Raw genomic sequence first — 22,119 nt, 5'->3', positions numbered from 1 at the left:
GCCTTGTGGTTGACCAGCAGGTATGACAAAATAATGTATTTTGTGTTTAGTATTTACATCCTTCCGTTCTTTAAATGAATAAAAATAAAAAGGTTTAGTAGACTGTTCAGTTTTACTGGTGTAAAATTAGCTCATGTTTAAGCAACCAATGTGGTGTTGTAAGGCAATTTTGATTAAAATAAGATTTTAGAGACGCAGAAGGTGGGACATAATCATAAACCAGCCAGCTGGTGGGATGGGTAACATTTCAGAAAGTCATTGTGGAAATCGAACATTCCTGGGAAAATACATATACACAAGGCAGGCAAATGCATGATTTACTGTAAATATAATAAAATATATAATGAACTACATTTGTAACCACAGCTCAGTCTCTTTATTACATAAACAATGTGTGCTCTGTAAGTGTGGCTGCCTGACGCCGGCCCCTGTTGCACTCCCAGTGTGGGTTCTACTTTAACAAATCACTTCATAACAACTTTATTCTTACTAGGACACTTCATTATGACAGAAACGCTATTTTTAAACACAAGATTGTTTGTGCTCTTTATCAAGTCTCATTGATTTCCCCATGGTGGCAATTACAGTTTGAGTTCTGCTTATGGAGACGCGCGTAGCTAAATCAATAGAGAAGAACCACAGACTGGCAGTACCTCATCCTCATCAATCAAACTTTTTCAATTGTGTATAACAGTTCATTTAACGTATACCTTCTCTAATAAAAGATGATTAACAAACAAGGTGGAATAATAGATAACTACGTTACCTGAGCAGCTTGTCTTTGTTTTTCTCCATGAAAGTTGGAGGGACATTTGATACGACCACTTGCATATCTAGCTGGTTCACAACTGACACCTACACAAGAAGAATCATGCAAATGTAACTCATTTCTGCATTTACATTGTGCAAAAAACACCATGTTCAGCTGTTAATAATGACACTAGACCTTCTCATTTAGCACCTACGCAGTTGAAAAAAAAGGTTTAACAATGTAAAAGATTATTTTTCACATCCAATTATGCACCAAGATTGTGACAATGTGAATACATTTTCATAAAGTCACATTTTTATCTGCTTGAAGGCCACTCTGGGTGCTACATAAATCTAACTGCAATGAAGTCGAACCATCTCAAATGAATGTGTTTAAAGCAACATGTAAAATATGAAATCGATAAACCGGAGTTTAAGAGGTTTTCAGAAACATGTCACACCTGTAAACATTACATATACCCACCACTATCTTTGCCTTGCTGCTGTGTCCTTGACCATAGTTGTCAGTAGCAACCACATCAAACGTAAAATATTTCCTCCTCAAGTTGCGGTACATGATCGCTGTCTTCACCACGCCACTGTAAGGTTCAATGATGAAGCTATCTTTGCCATCTTTAGTGTCTTTACTGGCAGGAGTGAAATTCGTCAGCTGATACATCATAGCGCTGTAGTTACCAGTGTCTTTGTCCAGAGCCTGGAAAATAAGGAAAATAAAAGTCATTCACTAGATGGTATCATTATTAAAATCACCATCATCACCACAATGACACCATAGTCACTATTATCTTATAATGTCATCAACAAAACTGTGCTCAATTCATGTCTGTCGTGACTATTAAAATGAATTATATGATTTGTGATGATTAGAACTATGATTATACCTACTATCAGCCATCCACCTCATTATCTTCATAGTTTTGTCTCCGCATGTTTGACCAGCTGATCAATACAGGGCACGGCTATGCATGTTAAGTTTAGTTTAATTCAGCACAGACATCCTGTCTATCCTATTTGTCTCCTTCCAAAAGCCAAAAAATATTGTTGCTTTTTCTGAATTTTGTGCCTGCGGGGAAACCTGCCCTTTCAGTACTACTGTTTCAGATCGTACCCTGACTAAGCAATAGGGGGTAAAGTGGTGTTCTGAGCTGTACACAGGTCTTTTCATCTGTTCTCTAATTTTGGCTAACTATCAAATCTATCCTTCATTCACACATACACACAAAGCTCACATTCACATCAAACAGTCAAACACTCTGACAGACATTGATTTATTCCTGGGTCGTAACAAGAACGAAATAGAGCAGAGACGAGAGAGAGCTAGGTAACACTAAGAAAAATATTTTTCTTATGTCCAGGGAATAAGGAAATAGAAGAAAAGAAGAAATAAAGGCAATAAGGAGGCATACATGCAGGAAATTGGTGAGTAAGAGAAAAAGGGAAGACTTGTGGGAACAAATGCACAGTGTTTTTGTGAGGCGGTCAGTAGAACATATGTAGAGCACAGACCCAAATATTACTATATCAGGTATAATCGTGTCCTAAATGCACTGAGATTCTAAGCTGTATTTGCTTTTGTGTTGTGTTCACACTTGCCAACAGTTTGCATAGATACTGAGTTTAAGCTGAATGATGGTAGAAGAGCAGAACAACTAGGATGTTTGGGTTTGTTTTTGCATAGTGTATGCATTGAGATATTTCCTGTACAATATAATATTAATATTGATTTATATGCATTACAAAGTTGTTCTCACCATCCACTATCATATTATGCTTTCAGCGACAGCTAAATGTAAAAATTGGTATTCACCGCAGTTGCAGCACAAAGCAATGTATCTTCACAAATGAATGCACTGATATAAAACTTTAACAACATTAGTAAGTAGCTCAGACATTTCAGTGTTTTTAAAGCTCTCATGCAGCATTGTGATACATTTGGGCAGAAAATCAACAACATGGAAGCCAAAAATAAAAGCAATGCCCCTGCACATTTGAGCCTCACTGAAAATCATTTGAATGAATCACTTGGTAAGAAAGAACGTGTTCAGCTACACCATGTGAACTAAATTTTGTTGCCTCATTAATGTCATTGAAATTAATGTGGGGTGCCAACGCAGAGCTGGAACAAAAAATTTAAAAAGCTCAACATGGTTCAACTTTTGCCACAATGCAACGTCATCTGTTTGGTTACCAGGGTAAACCCAGTTTTCTGAAAACCTGAGTGAGGAATCTCAGTATGGGAAGTGCCCTCTGGCGTGACCAATCACAGAAGCTCCACTACTACGACGTCTGTCTGGGGACATACCAATCAACTGAGTCCTTCAGACCTGACCGTCCCCCTATATTCTGAGGCCATAAACTCTGTCAGGCGTAAACGTGCTCTTAACGAGACTGTGGTTCCTTGGTGAAATAGAGCTAGGCGGTGGCAAAATTGCTCCACCCGACAGATACAACCAAAATTAAACAGAATTTATTTCAAGGCCCAAGTAATGTATATTCTGTGTGGGAACCAAAACACTCTTGGTGCGATTAACACTAAAACCCTGTTGGCTTCTCATAAGGCTAGAACCTGGAGCCCCTATAGATGCTGCTGATGTGCCCCCTCACTGCAATTTCCACAAATCCCAGCTGGGATGGTGGAGCGTGGCTTGCTGCTGCTTTGCAGGGGAGGCAGAGATCAAACACCTCACCCTGCTTTTTCCTAAGGTTGCTAGCTTCACCCATGGCGGGTCAAAGGGGGAATCCATGATGACCTGTTTATCCTGGTCCGGCAGGCTCGAGAGATTAAGCCAAAGAGCACCGGAGAACAGGGTCCATGAAGACACATATCTCCTGCCAGACAGTCGGGCTTGGGGAGCCCTGATCCAAAAGGTGGCCCATCCCAACATGCAGTGACAGGAACAGGTTTCTGCTGTTTAGCAGGAAACCAGAAAGTGTGATGCTGGAGTTCGAGTGATCTTCACGGGGGAGAAAGCGAGAATGTTGGGTATGTGCAGGCAGAGGGTTATAAAGGAGGACTGTCTGTTCTGAATGACTCAGTTCACTGGTCTCTCCCTTGACAGACGTGGTGGAAGTGGAGCTTCGGTGATTGGTCACGGCAGAGGGCGCTCCCTCTAGTGAGATACCAAGCGAGGTTTGAGAGAGAACTAAAATATGTCCTCACATAACACTATTGTTTTACTATTTACCTTGAGATCATCATAATGAATCATAAAATGATCCCACTTTAGATTAGAGTTGCACAGTGCTTTCTGATGTGTGTGTATTTGTCATCTAATAAATCCTTAACAACTTCGTTTTAGTGCAATGATACTCAAAAGGGGAGTTAGCAATAAAGAGTTAATAAGCTGGAGAAAAAAAAGAAGAGTAAATTCCACAACTCTACAGTTGCACTGGCTGTGGTTTGCCCATCTCCCCAGAAATGTCTGGGGAAAGCAAAATGTGACACAAATTGATTTAACAGAATAAAAATCTTCAGAGGTAACGAGGTTTGCTAATGTGAGACTCATCTGCAATGCAATCAATATCTGTATTCTAGCATCCTCTGAGGGACAAAAAGACATATGAACTCCTGCATTTGCCAATTCACACAGATGTAGCCTAGAACACACACACACAAACTCATTAAGACAACGCGCATGCTTCAGACAGATGTGATGAAATTAGTTATACTCGAATGAAACCATCTCCATCCATCGTTTGTCTCACTCATTCTTTCATCTGGCTTTTGACAAGTGTGCTGCCAGCACCGCTGTCTATCTTTTTTAGTCATACCGCCACTCCACCTATTCATCCACCCATGAATCATGCATGTCGTCCCTGCCTTCCTCTGTCCAGTCAGTTTGTCTCACAACAGGATGCCAGTCATCTTTATCTAACCATCAATCCTCTCTTTTCCTTCCAACCTCTAGATCTATTGCCTCTCCCTGTGGTGATAAGCCTAGTGGAATATACATTATTCCTGTCAGTCTGTTAGAGTATTAAAAACAGTCTAACAACTGTATAGCAGGCTGCTGTACAACATTTCCAGCCAAATATGGTCCTAACACGTGCCAATTTTACATATAATAATTTTTTACCTATATATATGAGTGAAAAAAGTACATTTTTTTACACAGATTTTTAAAAAATGACTTCTTGTTGCACGTTCTACCCTATTCTCTCATCTTTCTTGTCAGTCTCACTGTGTATGATCTAATGAAGTGGGAATATCTAAGAATGTTCTTAAAAACTGTAATAAAATATTAAAACGCATACTTTTCAGCCAGAGACCCTGCCGGAGTCTCTTGTGGCATCCAGGCTCATTAAAAGACACTGCTACTTTTCAGTCAGAGGCTGAAAAAGAAGGGCTCTGTGACCCATTTTGGGTCTGAAAGGAATTTTAATAATACGAGACTCGCTCAAGTTGTTTGCAGTTGTGAAATTCTTTGGAGTTAGGTAAAAACAACAGGAAACAAAGAAATGCATCAATTAACACGGAGATGGAGACAGACGCTGGGGAAAAGATCCAGAATAATCTTACCAGTTTACCCCGAAGCTTTCTGGACTGAACATGAGCTCTGTTCAAAATAATCACTCAGACGAGCACAAAAATACACATGGCCACTGGAAGCAGCTTCACATTGAGCTAAACTGAATTTAGCTGTCATTGATTTCTTCTATCAGCAAGATAATTACAATATTCAATATTTTCAATCCCTCACAGGGAGGACAGAAAAGGGGATAAAGAAAACAAGTCCATACAATATTACAAACTAATAAATTGGGATACTGAAAAATAACCTTTACCTGTACTTGCAAGACTGAAGTAAAAGTTTTGGCATCTTCTGTAACTCCTCCAATGTAGAGAGATCGGGTAAAAACTGGCGAGTGGTCGTTCTCATCCTGGATGTCAATCACCACCTTAGCTGTGTTAGCTAGGGCACAAACACACATACATACAATTTACACATTGTTTTTTTACATTTGGTATTACAAAAAGTAGAAAAGGGGAAGCTCATAGTATTTATATACACACATAAATTATACATGGTATTTGCACACAGGCAGTGAAGCTGCTTGATAAACTGCATCATCCTGCAGTTCAAAGGTTGCAGAACAAATCCAACCAAGTAAGAAGCCAATTAGATATTTGTATGTGGACACACAATGTACAAGCAGGAGAGGTCTTTGTTTCTGCCTACAGGAGTTACAACTGCAGGAGCTAGGTGATAATACCTATGACACAATGACATGTCCACACATGTATAGGCCTGCCTCCATAGTGAAATAATATATAGCCAAAGGTTCAATCCATTCTCAGCAAACATGTCCAACCAGCGCCACAATTTGATTTAAATGTTTATATTCTGTGGGCGGAAATTGTGACATTGACCAACAGAGGAGACTTTTACAACTTTGAAAAAGAGTTGCGAGAAACAAAAGACACTGCTAAAAGTATGGAGATATTTTGTTGTAGGTGATCCTGCTTTGAGCCATCTGATCAAATAAGAATAGGATTACTTTGACTGTTGTACTGCAAATAAATAAATCAAATTCTAATTAGATAAAAACAAAACAAAAAACTTTGGCACAACAAATGAAAAACACGAACAAACAAGCAGGTGAAAACATTAATCTGCTTATCTATCACAGCCGTCTTAGAGACACGCGATCAAAATGGCTATTTACAATTTGAACCTTCACTTCAGTTCAAAAACAAGATTAACACATAGTTAGAGCCCATCGATTTGTTACCTGATTAACATGCATACCAACAAGAATTTAAGGAGATTTGCTAATGACTACAATGACTTGTAGTTTTAATCCTAGCAGATTGTTTAAATTGAAATAGTTGGATGAAATGAGAACAGCATGTGGTAAACACTATAATTAAAGAATAAAAAAGAAACCCAGGGAGATGAGGATCATTTTAGAAACAGCAGATAAGTTTTGAAAGTAAGAAAACAGAAAAAGACCAGCAGCCAGCTAGAAAAAAAACATAATGAGAACAAAGAAAGACATAGGGAAAGGAGTTTGAAAGTAATTAGAGTCTTTTTCTCATTTTCACTTCCGTTATACTTTCAATTAAAACCCCGAAAGCTTGTTTTTGGTTGGATTTTCCTCCTGCATGCAACGCAAGGAAATTTCTTTTCCATAATTGGATACGCTGAAACAAGGATAGAAATGAAAGAGAAATGAAAGTAGATTTACGAAAAATAAAGTAGAAAATAAAAGATTGAATTACTTCAACAGGTTTATTACACACACATTACTCTTTCTCATTTTTATTCTACTTCACCACATTTTATAGGGACATATTTTTTTTATCCCACTACATGTGTAGCTAAAGTTACAAGTGACATTTCAGATAAAACTCCTACATTACAAATGCATATTAAGCTTATAAATGTTTAAATCGGTGCTCCAATGTTTATGACCCCTTTCAAAATAGTTCTGTATCAGGAGCCCCTTGTCAAATTACAGTGACTATAATTTATTTCCACAGGAGCAATATTTTCTCCCTAAACTTCCTAGACAGTTTAATTTGCGTAATGGTTTATGGCTTTTGAAGGGGCCTGACCCCTAAGTTGGGAACCACTGGACTAAAATACCAAACTGCATATATAAAGAAGCACCACCTACTGTACAACAAATAATGTTGTAAGACCTTTTCATGTATTTTTTACATTACTTTACATGTACTTTTACTTATGCTAAGGGCCTTAACATTTCCATCAATTCAACTGAGTATCTAGAAAGATGTAGGTCTTTACAGATTAAATCTTCCATCTTCCAAAATGCTAGCTTTCTTTAGTCACTTAGATCATTACAAACATATTTTATATTTGGGAGTTCAATTCTAAAGTGTTACATAACAGCATATCAATAAGATAAGACACAAATCTAGCAGGAGCAGGAAAAGAAAGCATTTTCAAAACAGCAACAGTGAAGGCAACACGTTGGCGTAGCCTACAGGCTTGACAGACAGCTGAGGGAGAGAAAAGACAGTTTGAAAAGTAAAAACAATCAAGGCCCTATATAACTTCCAAGATAGATAACTGTACAGTATAGACAACAGGAAGAGATGGAGAGAAATCGTACACGGTTAAACTAGAGAGCACTTCAGAAAGAGAGAGAGCGAGTCATGTCAGTGAGAGAGGCAGAGTGAAAAGAAAGAAAACTGAAGGGGCGTAATTAGAGAGTAGAATATCTGTGAAATTTCTGGAGATGCCATCCAGGGTTAGTCATGTTATCTTAGAGAAGGAGACACAACCACACACTTACTCTTAGAGGGAGCTCGGAGGTTTGAAGACACCACTCTCATGGAGTCTGCTTCTACCTTCAAAACATAGCTGGAATTAGCCTCGTAGTCCAGACGCTTGGCTGTGGAAATCACTCCTGTTGTTCTGTTTAGTGCAAACACACCTGGAGACACAGAGAGACAACAAAACAAAACAGAAAAACACAGTGTGAGTGTGGAAGGTATGATGAATGAAACAGAAAAAGGTACAAAGGTGAGCTGGGTTAAAGAGGGAAAAAGAAAGAAACCGTTTTGTTTTGGCTTTCATGTATATTGCAGTTTGACAGCAAATGGAAATTGCTTTAATGTGGTTTAGATGATTATACATTTTGATTCTAATGATTATATTATGATTTGAATTAGTTTACTTGCTGTGTAGCTTGTGAATCTCACATCAGGGATCAAGAAAGTCCTATGAATCTTTTGTATTTTGACATATTAATCAAACATTGAAAAGTTGAAGAATACATCTCAACATCTTCCCAACCACCCTTTGGAGGCAGGTTGATCGACTTGATATCCATCTGTCTTTGATGCTGATTGGGTGCATTTACACTTGGCTTTTTTGATGTTGAAGTGCCATTTCATGTGTGTAAAGAGATAACTAGTGCATCAAACTACAGTTTAGGAGTTAAGCGTTTTCTGTAATTTAGAAATTGGTTACACCAATGATAACAACTACTAACAGGACAGTAAACCATGTCCAGAACACAACTACACAAAGTCACCAACTACTTTATCAGCAGTCATAATCAGGCCGTGAAGCCAGCCAAGTCCACAACTGAAATGTATAAATAGCTCTGAGTATACTCACCTCCCTCGTTGCCTTCAACTATGGAGTACACGATAGTTTGATTGACAGCAGCTGCCATGATGACTCCCACCAGGGTTCCAACAGCAGCTTCCTCGCTCACTGGTGGAAACCTGGGAATGGATCAGTCAATCAATATCAACTGATAAAAAAAAATAAATATGTATAGGTAGACTGTGGGACCAATTCCTCTGGAGGGCAAACTGCAATTTGGCAACTGTGAGTTAAATCTGTCAAGCACGTCCAATTTTTTATTTTTTATTTCTTACTTACACGCTGACAGTTTTCTCTACTATGACTTTGCCACACAATATACAACGTATGTACCAAGCTATTTAGATGGTATTGCAGATGCAGATAGGAATGCTGAATAACACTTTTTTGATACTAGTACGGAAAAAATTCACTTGATCTTTAAAATGTATGTTTTGGGAAAAGATATGGTAATAATTGGTGCTACAAATGATCAAATGTTTTAATAGTTTCATAATATGACTTTAGGAAATGTACTGAACCATACAAAGCTATGCACTGTGCATTAAGATTAGCTACATTGTTCTGGATGAAAAGTGTTCCGATCCAGTACATTTACAATAGGGCATCTGACAGATCCTATTGCTGGCCTGGGACGATCATTAAAATTGAACCATTGAGCCCATTCATGGTGTTGTTTTTGTCCACCTGCCTCACATTGCATGTGCTGGGCAGTTTTCCTGCTTACAACCGTGACATATTTTCATAGATCCTGGCAATTCACAAATTTCCAGCAGATTTTCCCCCATTAAATAAACCCAGTTCAGTCATTAGGCCAACCGTCACAGCTGGCTAAACATTATAACATGGGCGACCAACTAAGCTAAGCAATCAAGTAATCACAGTGTGATAAATGGGACTGTTGGTAAGCAAGTCGGTTTGTGTTGCCATTTTCAAACACTGCTCCAAGCAAATATGTAATAAAGGTGAAGATTATTATACAGATTTTGATTTAAATAGACAAACATATACATTTTGATTGATGAAACAATGAGAATAAACTGCAGCAGTGGAAAGAAAACGTGTTTTTCACAGTAGATCTTTAAAAGACACTGGTTACAGGTGTTACTAACCATGGCTCCCCTCTATTTTAAGTGTCCCAGTAAGTCATAACAGTGTGCCAGTAAATCAGCATGCATCAATACCAAGAACCTGAAATTAAAGCAACTTTGATCATTATTTATATATTTTTTAGATTGTGCTAATCCTACCGCGACATGTCAACATGCCTTCTGTAAAGAGAGTGCATTTTGTCATACCTATGTTGATTTAGCTTATATTGAAACGTGTGTTTTTCATTCTTCGTAAACAGTTCACATCATGTATCAAGTACTATCTTTTTGTTCTTTGGACTTTGTATTTCAGCATACTCAAGTTGAAGTAAAATAGTGGATAAGTGCCAGCTATCAGCTTTAATTTCAGTAAGTTTACATGAGTAGTGAAAGAACTTTGAGTGGTTTATGTCCTTTTTGCAGTGCCAACTATTGGTTGAAAAGTTTACTGTGTGTTGTTTCAAAGTTAGTTTATGCACTAAAGAGCTCTCCCGTAGCTCGGAGTTGATTCAGAGTTGCCATATATATTTATGTCGTAAGACGAGACCATACAAATAAACAAAACAAGAACGAGGCTTTAAAAAAGCAAAAATCGATAAGACAACAAAGGTACGTTCTAAAAAACAGTCATGACCCAAAACCGACAGCGGCATTTACTGCAAGAGCACTGTGTGCGCTCAGATTCAGCCAAATGCATGAAAACTCATTGGCTGATGTTTTATCATTCAGCAGGGCAACAATCCTACAAGACATTTTAATGATGAGGAGGAGGAACTTTTAACTGACTAAGGAAATAACCTCATCTCAATCGAGCTGAGCTGCATTCCGCTTGCCAAAAAAAAAACAAAAAAAAACAGACGATTTGCACGGACAACATCTTGAACCCCTAGGCCATCCGCTCCTGAAAAACGCTCTGTTTTCCTTTAGAATCCATATAGAGCCCAGCAGCAGGTCAGATCGACAGCTTTACAAATTCACACAACATGTAAATGCCCATGTTTCATCAGGGATTTACATTGTGCACTCAAAAAAGAAAATGGAAGAAAAAAAAAATCCTTTATCCTCCTAATTCTTCTTCAATTTCCCTTTTACGCCGACTCTATTGATGTCCATATACATGTTCCCTTCTGCATCTGTGTCTCGTCCTTTCTTCATTGGTCTCTACACCCCTAGGCTGCAGCTTCCAGCCAACATCCCAGCCGACCTCAGCTACTACTGTTATCCTCCATCCCTGCCGCTCCATAATGGCTACTTGACAAGGGTGAAAAAGCACAAAGCAAATGATGCCCATGCACACATACACACACACAGCTGAAAGCTACTGCTACTGACTGGACCACTGGACAGTTTAGGTTAAAACACACTTAGAGTAAAGAATTTCATTTCATCAACATACAAATTCCTTCATTCACATGTCTAAGAACAGATAGAAACTAACCTGAATGTGGGCACACACACACACACACACACGCGCGCGCACACACACACACACAGCTCATTACCTCTAATGATTGCTTACTGCAATGATTAGAGAGCAAGCTGGGCTGATACTGATAAGAGAATCACACATCTTCACAAACCTGAACTGGTATGCTTGTGAAGACATTGGATTAATTCCCTGGAGCCTTATTGTGGCTGTGATCACAATTCTAACATTAACCCCAAAGCTCTGACTGAGTTTTTAACCAGTTGTACAGTTAGTGTTTCAATCTTTAAACTGAGTAACCGAGACAGTTTAGTATTAACAAATTAGAAGCACATACACAGGCTGCAATGTAGGCTGCAAGACACAACCCCTGACAGGGCAGTTAGTGTTTACACGGGCTAGCAGTGTGAAGGGACAGACAAAATAATGAGGATTGTGATAGATGATGCAGATGATACCTGCCTCTCTGTGGGTCTCTGTGGGTCCTTTTCTTAAAGCCACTGTCATTTACTTTTCTCACTTAAGTTTTAGTCCATTTCTATATGATATCATCTTCGTCATTCCTCGTTTGCCTCCTACTCACACTACTTTTCACACTTCTCCCTTTCCTTATTGAAATTGCGGTTCCGTCGTTTCTTTTAATCTCCTCATCTGCCAACATCAAACTGCAATATCCCTTGTCTCGAGCCGTGCTCTAGTGATGTCACACTCCAGCCACGCCTCCTGACAAAGACAGTTTTTGAGTCCCACACGACAGTCGTGCAAAACCATCAAACTGTCACACTGTTTGGTGAGGGAAAAGCCTCCTCCTTTCCAGAGAGGAGGTTAACAACTGATGTTATAAATGCATTATGGAGGTATCTGTTTAAGCTGTTAGTGCCTAAGCTGCCTCCACTCAACTGCTTTAATGTCACGTCAGGAATAACCTTTCAAGTATAGTATAGAAACCCTGCTATCCTATATGACCAGTGTGCCCTTCAGCTTGCAATAAGTAGGAATATTTTTCAGCAAACTCTGACTGTTACATGAACGCCAACCTAAAAGGACAACATGTTGCTCTTTTCTGCTGTCACCACATTTTTCACTGTATCCTCTCTCCTCTCCTTTTCCACTGGGTTGTTAATTGACTGTGGGCTTTTCATCAGGAGTCTGAGAGGAGCCTTAACTGCTCGCAGTAATAACCTTTACGGGCTCACTGGAGTTCTTTAGCTGGCATTTTTCACTGCTGGAAATTTTACAACATCAGGCTCAATTTTTTTTCCAAAATTGTTCCTGAATATAAAAGAGTAGTAGGTAAAATATTGCAGTAGTTAGTCAGCATTGATGATTTTATTAGTCATTGTTTCTTATTCCTGCTCAGCACTGTCTAAATAATCAGCATTTATTTTCTATACCCTCCAGCACTCTCCCTACTCCCACATTGGTTCATACATGTCCTCTCCATTTTTGTCACTTTTTCCCTCTGTCAATCAATCTTTAGTCAGTTCAGTCTTTACAGTTCTCACTGTATCTCTGAAAAACATTCTCTCTTTTCTGTGCTCTGTTAGCAAGCGTCTCAGTATTTTTTTCCCCCCCATTTCATGGCAGCCTTCTCACCGTTCGCTTTACAGTCTTGTCACAATTGTCAACCCGCAGTCAAATGTCTTAGTATCTCTCAAACAGTCTGAACCTGAGTGGAGCATTGTTGAAATAACAATACATAAATCATGTGCGAGACAGAGCAGGGAAAGGATGAGGACCAGCAATATATACAAGGGCTTTTGACAAAAGAGGGGAATCAGAGGGAAAGTAATATAGAGACAAAAAAAAAAAAAAATGAAACAAGCACGAAAAAGAATTGAACGCGAAAATAACAAAACTTCAGACCTAACGTAACCATATATTATTTTATTTTGTGGTGCTCATATGCAAAGACGCAACTGGTGACCACACTTAGCTTTTTTATATTCTTCATATGCTGTGCGATGGCTAATTTGCATTTAGTGAAACAGGCTAGTTGTCATGGTTTAGTTATATGGAAACTTAATTTCTACAATTAACAGCTATACCTATTGTTGTCTTTGTTGGTATTGTGAATTTTATTTGCAATAAAAGTTGCCTTTTATTGCAAATGTCCTGCTATATTATTTTCAGAACTGCACCTCGGAAGTTAGTGGGAAAAAAAGGCAGATCGCAGTTAGTTACACAGTCTTCATCCATCTTTATGTGCTGGTGTGTGTCGTTTACATTTTGGGCAGTTTTTAATTAAACATTTGTGCAGTGTGTGTCATTGTCTACGAAAGACAGAGACAGCAAAGAGGCAACCGGGGTATGGTAATGAATTAGCTTGTTATTATTAATCAAAACCAAGTCTATTGTGGTTGCCCCCTCTCTGTCTCTTTAAATCACTCCATCAATCTCCCTCTCTCTCTATTCATTCTCCTTTTCCCCATTTGTTGTTAGACACTTGACTCCCAACACATTTACTAAAGAACTATAAAAATCCACTTATGAATAAAACAAATCATTTCTCATCACTTCCTCGTCTTATTTAAAGTAGTATTAGTCTGTCCTTGGAACACTGGTGCAGCTGTATTTACGACTCAACCCATCGGTCTATCCTCTTTAACTAAAAAATCCAGGTAAGAACAAACTTTGAAAGAAGTTTTTCGAACTCTTCTGTTGTTTTTCTAAAATCCTAAATGGGCATGCTCCTTCATACTCCTAATGTAAATCCACTATGTTGCTCCACTGTTTTTGAACTCTATTCCATGTCTGTTTGCCCTGGATGAGGCACAGGTCTTAATGTAATATTAAGTATTAAAGTGAACTGTGTGCAGATGCAAGCTTGCTTTCACTGTGGTTCTGTCTCCAGCAATAAGGATTTGTTCTGGGAAACAGCTGACTTGACAAAATAGTCTAGTGACACAGTATGCTAGCTTTCATGTCACAACAACTAACAAAATTACATGTTTAAAAGTTGTTACTGTTTTGGCCATCCTCACTGTGTCTCTCTTGAACTCCTGATTGCTATGTAATGATCTGCTAAATGTCTGAGGCAGATAAAAGGGAATGATATCAGTACTTCCTTAGGCGAGTTTAACTCCTCACATTTCCATGCAGCAGTACAGAACTGCAGAAAATACATTAATTGGTTCTGCATTTGATTTTTCTGGTCAGATTCTCCAATTCGAGGTTATCCATAAACTTCCTCTTTCTTTGTGTACCATTAATAAAAAAACAGATGATAATCAATTCAATAATATTACAGTATACTGGTGTCATCAGAATGTGACCATCTCAGATGTACAGTATTCATATGTGCTAAGAAAAGACTTTAATTTTAATTGAAAAAGTAGCTACAATGGGTCACATTTTCAAAAATTAATTAAGTCGAAGTCCTTGCAGGCATGAAGAAAATTAATAAGTATCTTTGCCTGCGCATTCCCAACAGAGAGCACTAGTACAATACTTTGTGCACACAAATGGGACTAAGTGTAACAAGTTGGAAAATAATTGTGTTGGGTCATAATAAATGAATCATAATTGAATCATAATTGTTCTCCTTGTGTTTATATACATATTGCAGTCATATTTCAGTAACCAAAGATGAAGGCAATTTCAAGCTGCAAGACAGCACTCCACAGCAGCTGACCTTTCGGTGTAGCGCTGCCAGCAATGGATTTTTCAGGTTAAAAAACTGTCAGTATTTGGGGTTTTACAGTGAGTCCATTTCAACTTTTTTCTTTGATCTGTTGCTTTAGCAGTCTGAGTGTCAAAGCCAAGAAAACTGTCTCTACAGTTGTTAAAGAGAAGATAACCAGCATCCTGCGGAACAACATCGACCTGTTCAAAAAGCAGGAAATGAGGAAGGCTGAATCCGTCTAGCTCTACTCTGCTTTTCACTTTTTCAAGGGTTTCACATGCGACCCTCTGCCAATGTTTGAGGCTGTGCAAACCCACAGAAACAGTTGCATGATTTATAGCACAATTCCCATTTTTCAGGCTTAGAGACATTGATAGAGCAGGTCTCCAACAGAGACAGAGCTGTCCATCTGTTGTGCCTATAATACTGCTCCACAGTTAGTTCCTATTGAAGTGCTCGGTTTGGCCCTAAAGACGCTGTTGTCATTTGTTACACAAAGACAAGCAGGAACAGGGAAAAGTATGTCTTGGCTGTGCAGCACCAGGAGAGATGAAGAGTGGAAAGGTTGAACATGCAAAAGATCTGCATCTTCACATCAGCAATATGAGAGTTTATAGATGTATGTCTACGCTACAGTACTCGCTCTGAACCTATCTACCTATCAAGCAGGCAAAAATATTTAATGTTAGCCTGCCTGCCTATTCGTTTGGCTGTTCTGTGTTATGTTCTTGTCCATCTGCAAGTCTTTACCTGGTTGTCTGCTTGTTTGCTTCAATCTGTCAACCTGTCAGCTCATCTGCCACTTTAAAGACTCTTCTGCCCGTATGTTGATCTGTTTTCATGTGTGTCTGCATTTCTGCCTGTCTATCATCTGTGTTTTTGAAATGGTGTATTGCTGCACCGCAGTCACTTTTTCTCTCAAACTTTTAGTATCTCCTGTGTCCTATCCCTCTTCCGCTATTCTTTCTTCAACCTCTCTACTACTTACAACAATCTGAAACTCACTCACACATGTTTCTCTCTACCATCCTCTCCCAACATCTTAGTTTGTTGCTCTCTCATACATCATCCCTCTCCCGCGCTGTCTCTCATCCGCAAGCAATCTCATACAAGCACCATGGTGGTTTACCATTTGTTGTCAAAATTATAATATTACCAGGAGCACTGGTTGTGCATTTACCTGTTTGTATGTACCAATAAAACATCTGAATTGGTAAGATGTATACCAGATATACATATACCGAGCAAAGATGCCTTCATCTCATAATTATAAATGTTTGTTTCAACTTACCAGTGGAAAATTACAGTGCTTTAAATGAAATGTGTGCAAAAAAAGGTTTGATTGACTGATTCTAGTTGCAGAAAAAACAGGCTAGTTTAGGACAGTTAACACAACAAACTATTGTCTTTCAAAGTAATTGTCTGCTCCTGGTTTATATTGTCCATCTTGCTCATGGTGAAATCTGAAGCCTCCTGTCTGGCTTCCTGTAATTCTTGAACAGAGTGTACTGAATATCAGCTGCTCATACTTATGACCTGATTTATCTAATCTCCTGCCATGGCGTACTGTGTTATCTCTGTCTTTGTCGTGATGCAAGACAAAGCAACATATTGCCAGCTTTGATCGTATAATTTCTAGATTAAAAACAAAGCTTTGATGTTTAGAAGTGTTTTGGCTCTTAACGCCGCTCTCACCACCTTCTAATTAGATTCATTGATAAAGTAACAGGCTATGACAGTGCGGTTGGATGCATTCACACATACACAATCGCATACAGATCTGCACATGGCGGTGGTGGGATGGGTTTGTCTGTTTCAATAATCTGTGAAAAGGCAATATTTTCTTTCTGTTCACTTAACCCCAAAACTGGTAATTGCCAATGGGGGCTGGTAACTATTCATGTGCATGTGATACTAACTGCATACTAATTCTGCAGGTGCACAGAGGGTCCTACAGTCAGAGAAACAGAGAGAGAAAGAGAGAGAGAGGGGGAGTGAGAAATTCTTTTTAGACTACTCACAGTTACTACAATGTTTTTACAAACTTCCTCTTCAGCCTTTTAACTCTTTTACTACAGTAGATAAGGAAACATGCAGTAAAAAGGCACGATGGAGGGTACAGTGCCAATGCCACATCTCAGTGCTCTGTGAGCGCTTGTCTGAGCGTATATGTGCGCATTTTATTAATCCCTTCAGGGCTTGATAAAGTTTATCTTATCTCCTCTTATTATGCCGGCAGTTCTCCTAAGTTTACTAAGTTTTACTATTTACATAAACCTAAGATTAAAATAGAAATAATAATACTGTATATACTTTATCAGTGCATTTAAGTTCATGCAAATACCAGTAAGTAAGTGTAGGTAAGGGCACACTTGGTCATGGTGCACACAGTCTACGAAAAGTCCAAGCAAAGTTATTATTAACCCTAAAGCTAAGTTCTTTCTGGTCTGTGGAGTATTTTATGCTCTAGGACCATTTGAAATCAACTTGAAATGTTCAAGATGTCTGACATGCAATAGTCATATCAGTGTCAATGTAGTGCAATATTTTTTTGGCACAAAGGTGTCAATATCAAAACCCTCAAAATTCTGCACCCTGTCCTTAACCATTACAAAGTAACAGCACGTACAAAATGTTTTTCAAAGTTTAAGAGCATGTAGATGATCAATTCTGCATTTAAAAAGTCATGGGGAGCTCTCATTTTAATGTAGTGATGGAAAAAAAAATAAATGCATGCTTTGCCAAAAAGAGACTTTTAAATATATCTCTTCATTCACTCGCTGGTTTTATTATATGAATCAATATTATTAATTCAGCTTTGCCTATGGCTTCAAGCCTCTCTGCTGAAAACCATACAAAATCATTAAGCTGCATTAGTAAGCTCTTAAAACCACATTGGTACAATGGTGGCTTTTATTCAATAAAGCTGGGATAATTCATTCAAAGCTGGTACACCGTACTCTGTGCAAGTGTAACATGGAATTTGAAGAACAATCACACACACACACAGGCGCACATAAAGATGCAATCACACACTAAAATACATGGACAAAAATTTAAAATACAAGACGCATATGCATCTGAAGAGACAAGCAAAACACACATCCGAGACACAAATACCCCATAAAAGGATATTTACATTGCTCAGGGATATAAATGTGTGCATGGATGCAATAATGTGAACTGTGTTGATTAACACAAATCACAAAACAACACAAATATATACAAAGACTCTAGAAAATGCACATTAGGAGCCACACGCTCACTTTTTTAGCTGCAAGCTATTTTACATATTCATGAATGCAGTATTATATGGCTGGCTGACATCTCTCTCTTGCCTCTAACCCTTTTCCTAAAAATAGCAAGGAGCTTTACTCTGCGTGAAAGACAAAGCTTGACATCTTGAAACTGTGTCTGTATTTGTGTGAGAATACATCTGTATTGGCATTGAAGTCCCACTTACTCCCAAACAAGCTCATTAGCTTAGAGCTGATGGTGCTCAGGAGTTTGAAAGAAAAAAAAAAAAAAAGAGGGCCAACAGGTTAGAAGTAAATCAAATGTAAATGCTGATGTGAAATAAAATGTGATGTTGATTTTAATACTGAACACTGAGCTGTCAGAGATGATTCTTTGCATGATACATGCCAGCTGGCACATCAGCTGCTGTATGTGAAAGTGAGTTGCATCACAGAAAATGTCTAACATACTTTATGGATATAAAACTGTGTGGTGCTTTGACATGTGATGAATGTAGACAAAAGGAAAGAAAAAAAAAAAGACACAAAACAAATGCTAGCCCTCTTACAAACAATCAGTCACATACAGGCATGGAGAATATAGTAAAAAGAATAAAAATGTGTTACTGAGATTATAGAAAAATTCCAAATCTGACCTAAACCCACAGCCTCAGCTCACCCAGCCAGTCACAACTCTAACCTCATAAAATAAGCACCAACTGGAAGGGTTTTAATTATCACTTGAATATAATTTGTTAGAATGTTTGTAGTGTGTGACCAGTGGGTTCATTAGCTTTTCAAAGTACACAGTATGCGTATGAATGAGTGCAGCGTGTGTGCTGCTGTGTCAAGACATTACATTATTCCTGTTCTAATTCGATTCTGTATATGCTTGTTCCAATGCTTGGGGCATGGTTCAAGATTCAAACATTCATTAAAGCACACACAGTAACTCAGACACACATAGTCTAGCCAGCCAACTTCTAACAACAGGTCATAAACACATAAGTGACGAGTACACGGAGGGCAACTTCTCAGAGTCGGATTTCACTACACACATATGTTTTGAATGGATTTCTTGGAACAATCTTCCGAAAGATAAAGTTCTTTTTATGACAGTAAAGCAAATCCTTTTGAGTGTAACTGAATTCTAGATGCTTAAATTAATCATGTTGTTTGGATTTACCTTGTGTTACATTGGTTGTGCACCGTCGGAAACATCTGCACTGACAAAACAAGTTTTTAAAAAGTCATCTACTGCACCAAAGTTGGTTATGTCTCTTTCATTTTTAATAGTTAATACTGAAATGTGATTAAAGTGTCCTTTGTTTTTACTAGATCACAGAAAGCAAAACAAATTTGTGTGTGTGTGTGTGTTTGTGTGTACCTGTATTCTTCCTGGGCAAACACAGGAATGACCGAAGGCTGAAGGACCGTGATCTCTACTAGAGTTGTGTTCTCCTTTACAGGGTTACCATCATCATAGGCCACCACCACCAGCTGTCAGCCAAATGCACACACACACACACACACACACACACACACACACACAACAGAGTTAGATTCCAAAAGCACATTATTTGAATGGGAACTGAACTACATTAGTGTGAATGATAAGTGCGGATGCCACTAGTCTGCTCATTTTTAACTGCTTAGCCTTTCTTCATGATTTAACTGGGGGTAACCTCAGTTAACAGGACCCAAAGGAATCCTAATGAGGACCGCAATTAAATATAAAGGCTCTGAAATATTGTGTTTTCTCTCTCTAATTTAGCCTGAAAATTATTGCATACAGTAGCTCACACTTTAACCAGGAACCCACTAAACCTATAGGTCCTTTGAACCACTCAAGCATATGTTCCTGAATGGCACAATGACTTTTTTTCCCCCAGCGACATTGAACATTTGTTTTGGTTGCTTTATAGTTACAAACCTGCACATGCTGTACATACTTTTTGCTTTTAAGGTCATATATTAAGATATCAGGCAGTTATTTGATTGTCTTGCACATCCTTATACACAGTGCTGGATAGATTCATGATGTTTTTACTTTAGCAGTTGAAAAGGATAGAAATATTCCCTTGAGCAACATCTTCAGAGAACACAAATCCTTGTTGTATTAATTAAAGCCCAATGAAATTGGCATAAACCAGTCCCACTGAGGAGTGAGGCTGGGAAAGGGCATTTTTGAAACAAATATGCTACTGCAGTGCTCCCTGTACAGTGAATAGGGATTTAAGAGTTCATATTCACATAAACAAAGTAGAAACTGAGATTGATTGATTTTGATGGTGCAATTCCTAAATAGCAAAAGCCCAAAAACCCATCAGAAAGGTCCAGTAATGATGTCTCTATTGAATTACACCCCTGGCACCAGTGTTTACAGTTTGAAAAGATCAATTTGATTGATTGGGAATTATGTTAAGAGATACTGCATACTGTATTTATTTACAGTAGACCATTGACATGTGGGTTTGTTTAATAATTTGACTGCATTACTGTAATGGCAGAATCTTTAATTGTTCAATCTACTGTAATAGCACATGTTTGATAATGTTACAAGACAAAATAAAAATCTAAATTTACTGCACTCCTGGTGCAAAATTTGTTCAAGGCAGGGCTCGGACTAAAATTTTAGCTGAGGTGACATAAAATGTGTGTGTGCATACTTACACTGAACTTCAGGTTGGGCTCCTCATTGAGATTTACCCTGGTGACCACATTTCCCGTGTGTTCCTCTACATCAAATATGCTGGCTGAGTATGTGTGAGCCTCGTGGTCTACTTTATAGCGGACATGACCTGCTGGGGTACCCTAGAAGTAAATAAAAAGTAGACTTTTAGATTAGGATGACAGATTCAATAAACATTCCAGAAAACCATCATTCATCCATTGTTTTTATACAGAAGCATCAAATTAAAGTACTGTTACATAGTGTTACAGTATTTCATATTCAAAGCAATTAACTTGGACCTAAATGTCAAATAGTGTCTCTTCTTCCAAATCCTCATAATGCAGTTGAGTTACACACACCACCACTTGGGACAAATGAGGTCCAAGGTTATGGACTCTAATGATCATTGATTAACCTCTCAAGTACTGCTGATAATGAGCAACCATCCGTTAGCATGACTAATTTGACTCAAAATGTCAGGAAATACATAAAATTAAATTACTTTATGCAATATCTGGCAGGGAGTGCAAACCTGTTTTTGGTGAACAATTCCTCTGTAAGCTTTAATAAGCACGTGTTCCAAGGGTGTGCAAGTGAATTAACTCTAGTTCTTAGAGGAAAAAGGTTTACTCGCACCTGTTTTAACTTATTAGACAGCACATTTTGCAGATACCTGCAAAGTGTCCTCTATAGTTAACCCTTCCTCTGAGAAGCAGTTAGCAGGCTCAGTAAGTAGCAGTTTGAAGAGGAGTGTGAAAAGTGTAATAAAGAGGTAGGAAGCACGGTGCGTCTTTCATAGTTTTGTAAGTAATTGGTACACAGTAATACTATATCTCCAGCACTGAACCTGTCCAGACTGTTACCAGACAGTATTATGTTGATTAAACAATGACTGTGGACTTATATAATTATAAGACACCCAACTATAAAGCTTTCATCTTCTGCAGCAGTCCAAACAACAATTTTCCCAGGGGGATCAACAAAGTATGCCATTATTATTATTAGTGTCACTTAGATAGCACATAAGCAAGCTTTATTAATTCAACATTTTTCAATAATGAAAGTGTATTACAGAAACTGTCTGTTTCCTCAAGGTGTTATTTCTGTGGGAATGTGTATCATCTGCTTTTGGATAGGATAGATAAATAAAAGAATAGTTACTACCCAGTATTAAGACACAGCATGGAGAACAATGGTGTAGCAGGCCAGCAG

At 38.3% G+C, this 22,119-nt stretch overlaps 1 protein-coding gene across 1 annotated transcript in view; it reads right to left on the bottom strand.

The window, feature by feature from the left end:
• Positions 1-22,119, bottom strand: part of LOC113156348 (protocadherin-15-like) — a 121,763-nt gene that overhangs the window by 10,789 nt on the left and 88,855 nt on the right. Inside the window, exons 25-31 of the mRNA XM_026351433.1 lie at positions 20,907-21,047; positions 19,621-19,733; positions 8,865-8,974; positions 8,035-8,175; positions 5,557-5,684; positions 1,235-1,465; positions 767-855 (exon numbers count right to left, since the gene is read on the bottom strand). Of these exons, the coding sequence (XP_026207218.1) occupies positions 767-855; positions 1,235-1,465; positions 5,557-5,684; positions 8,035-8,175; positions 8,865-8,974; positions 19,621-19,733; positions 20,907-21,047 (953 nt within the window). The remainder of the gene's footprint in view (positions 1-766; positions 856-1,234; positions 1,466-5,556; positions 5,685-8,034; positions 8,176-8,864; positions 8,975-19,620; positions 19,734-20,906; positions 21,048-22,119) is intronic.

The sequence above is a fragment of the Anabas testudineus genome, chromosome 19, assembly GCF_900324465.2.
Source record: "Anabas testudineus chromosome 19, fAnaTes1.2, whole genome shotgun sequence".
Taxonomy (NCBI): Eukaryota; Metazoa; Chordata; class Actinopteri; order Anabantiformes; family Anabantidae; genus Anabas; species Anabas testudineus.
Note: the sequence above shows the minus strand (reverse complement) of the source record. Positions and strands in the feature narration are given on the sequence as shown.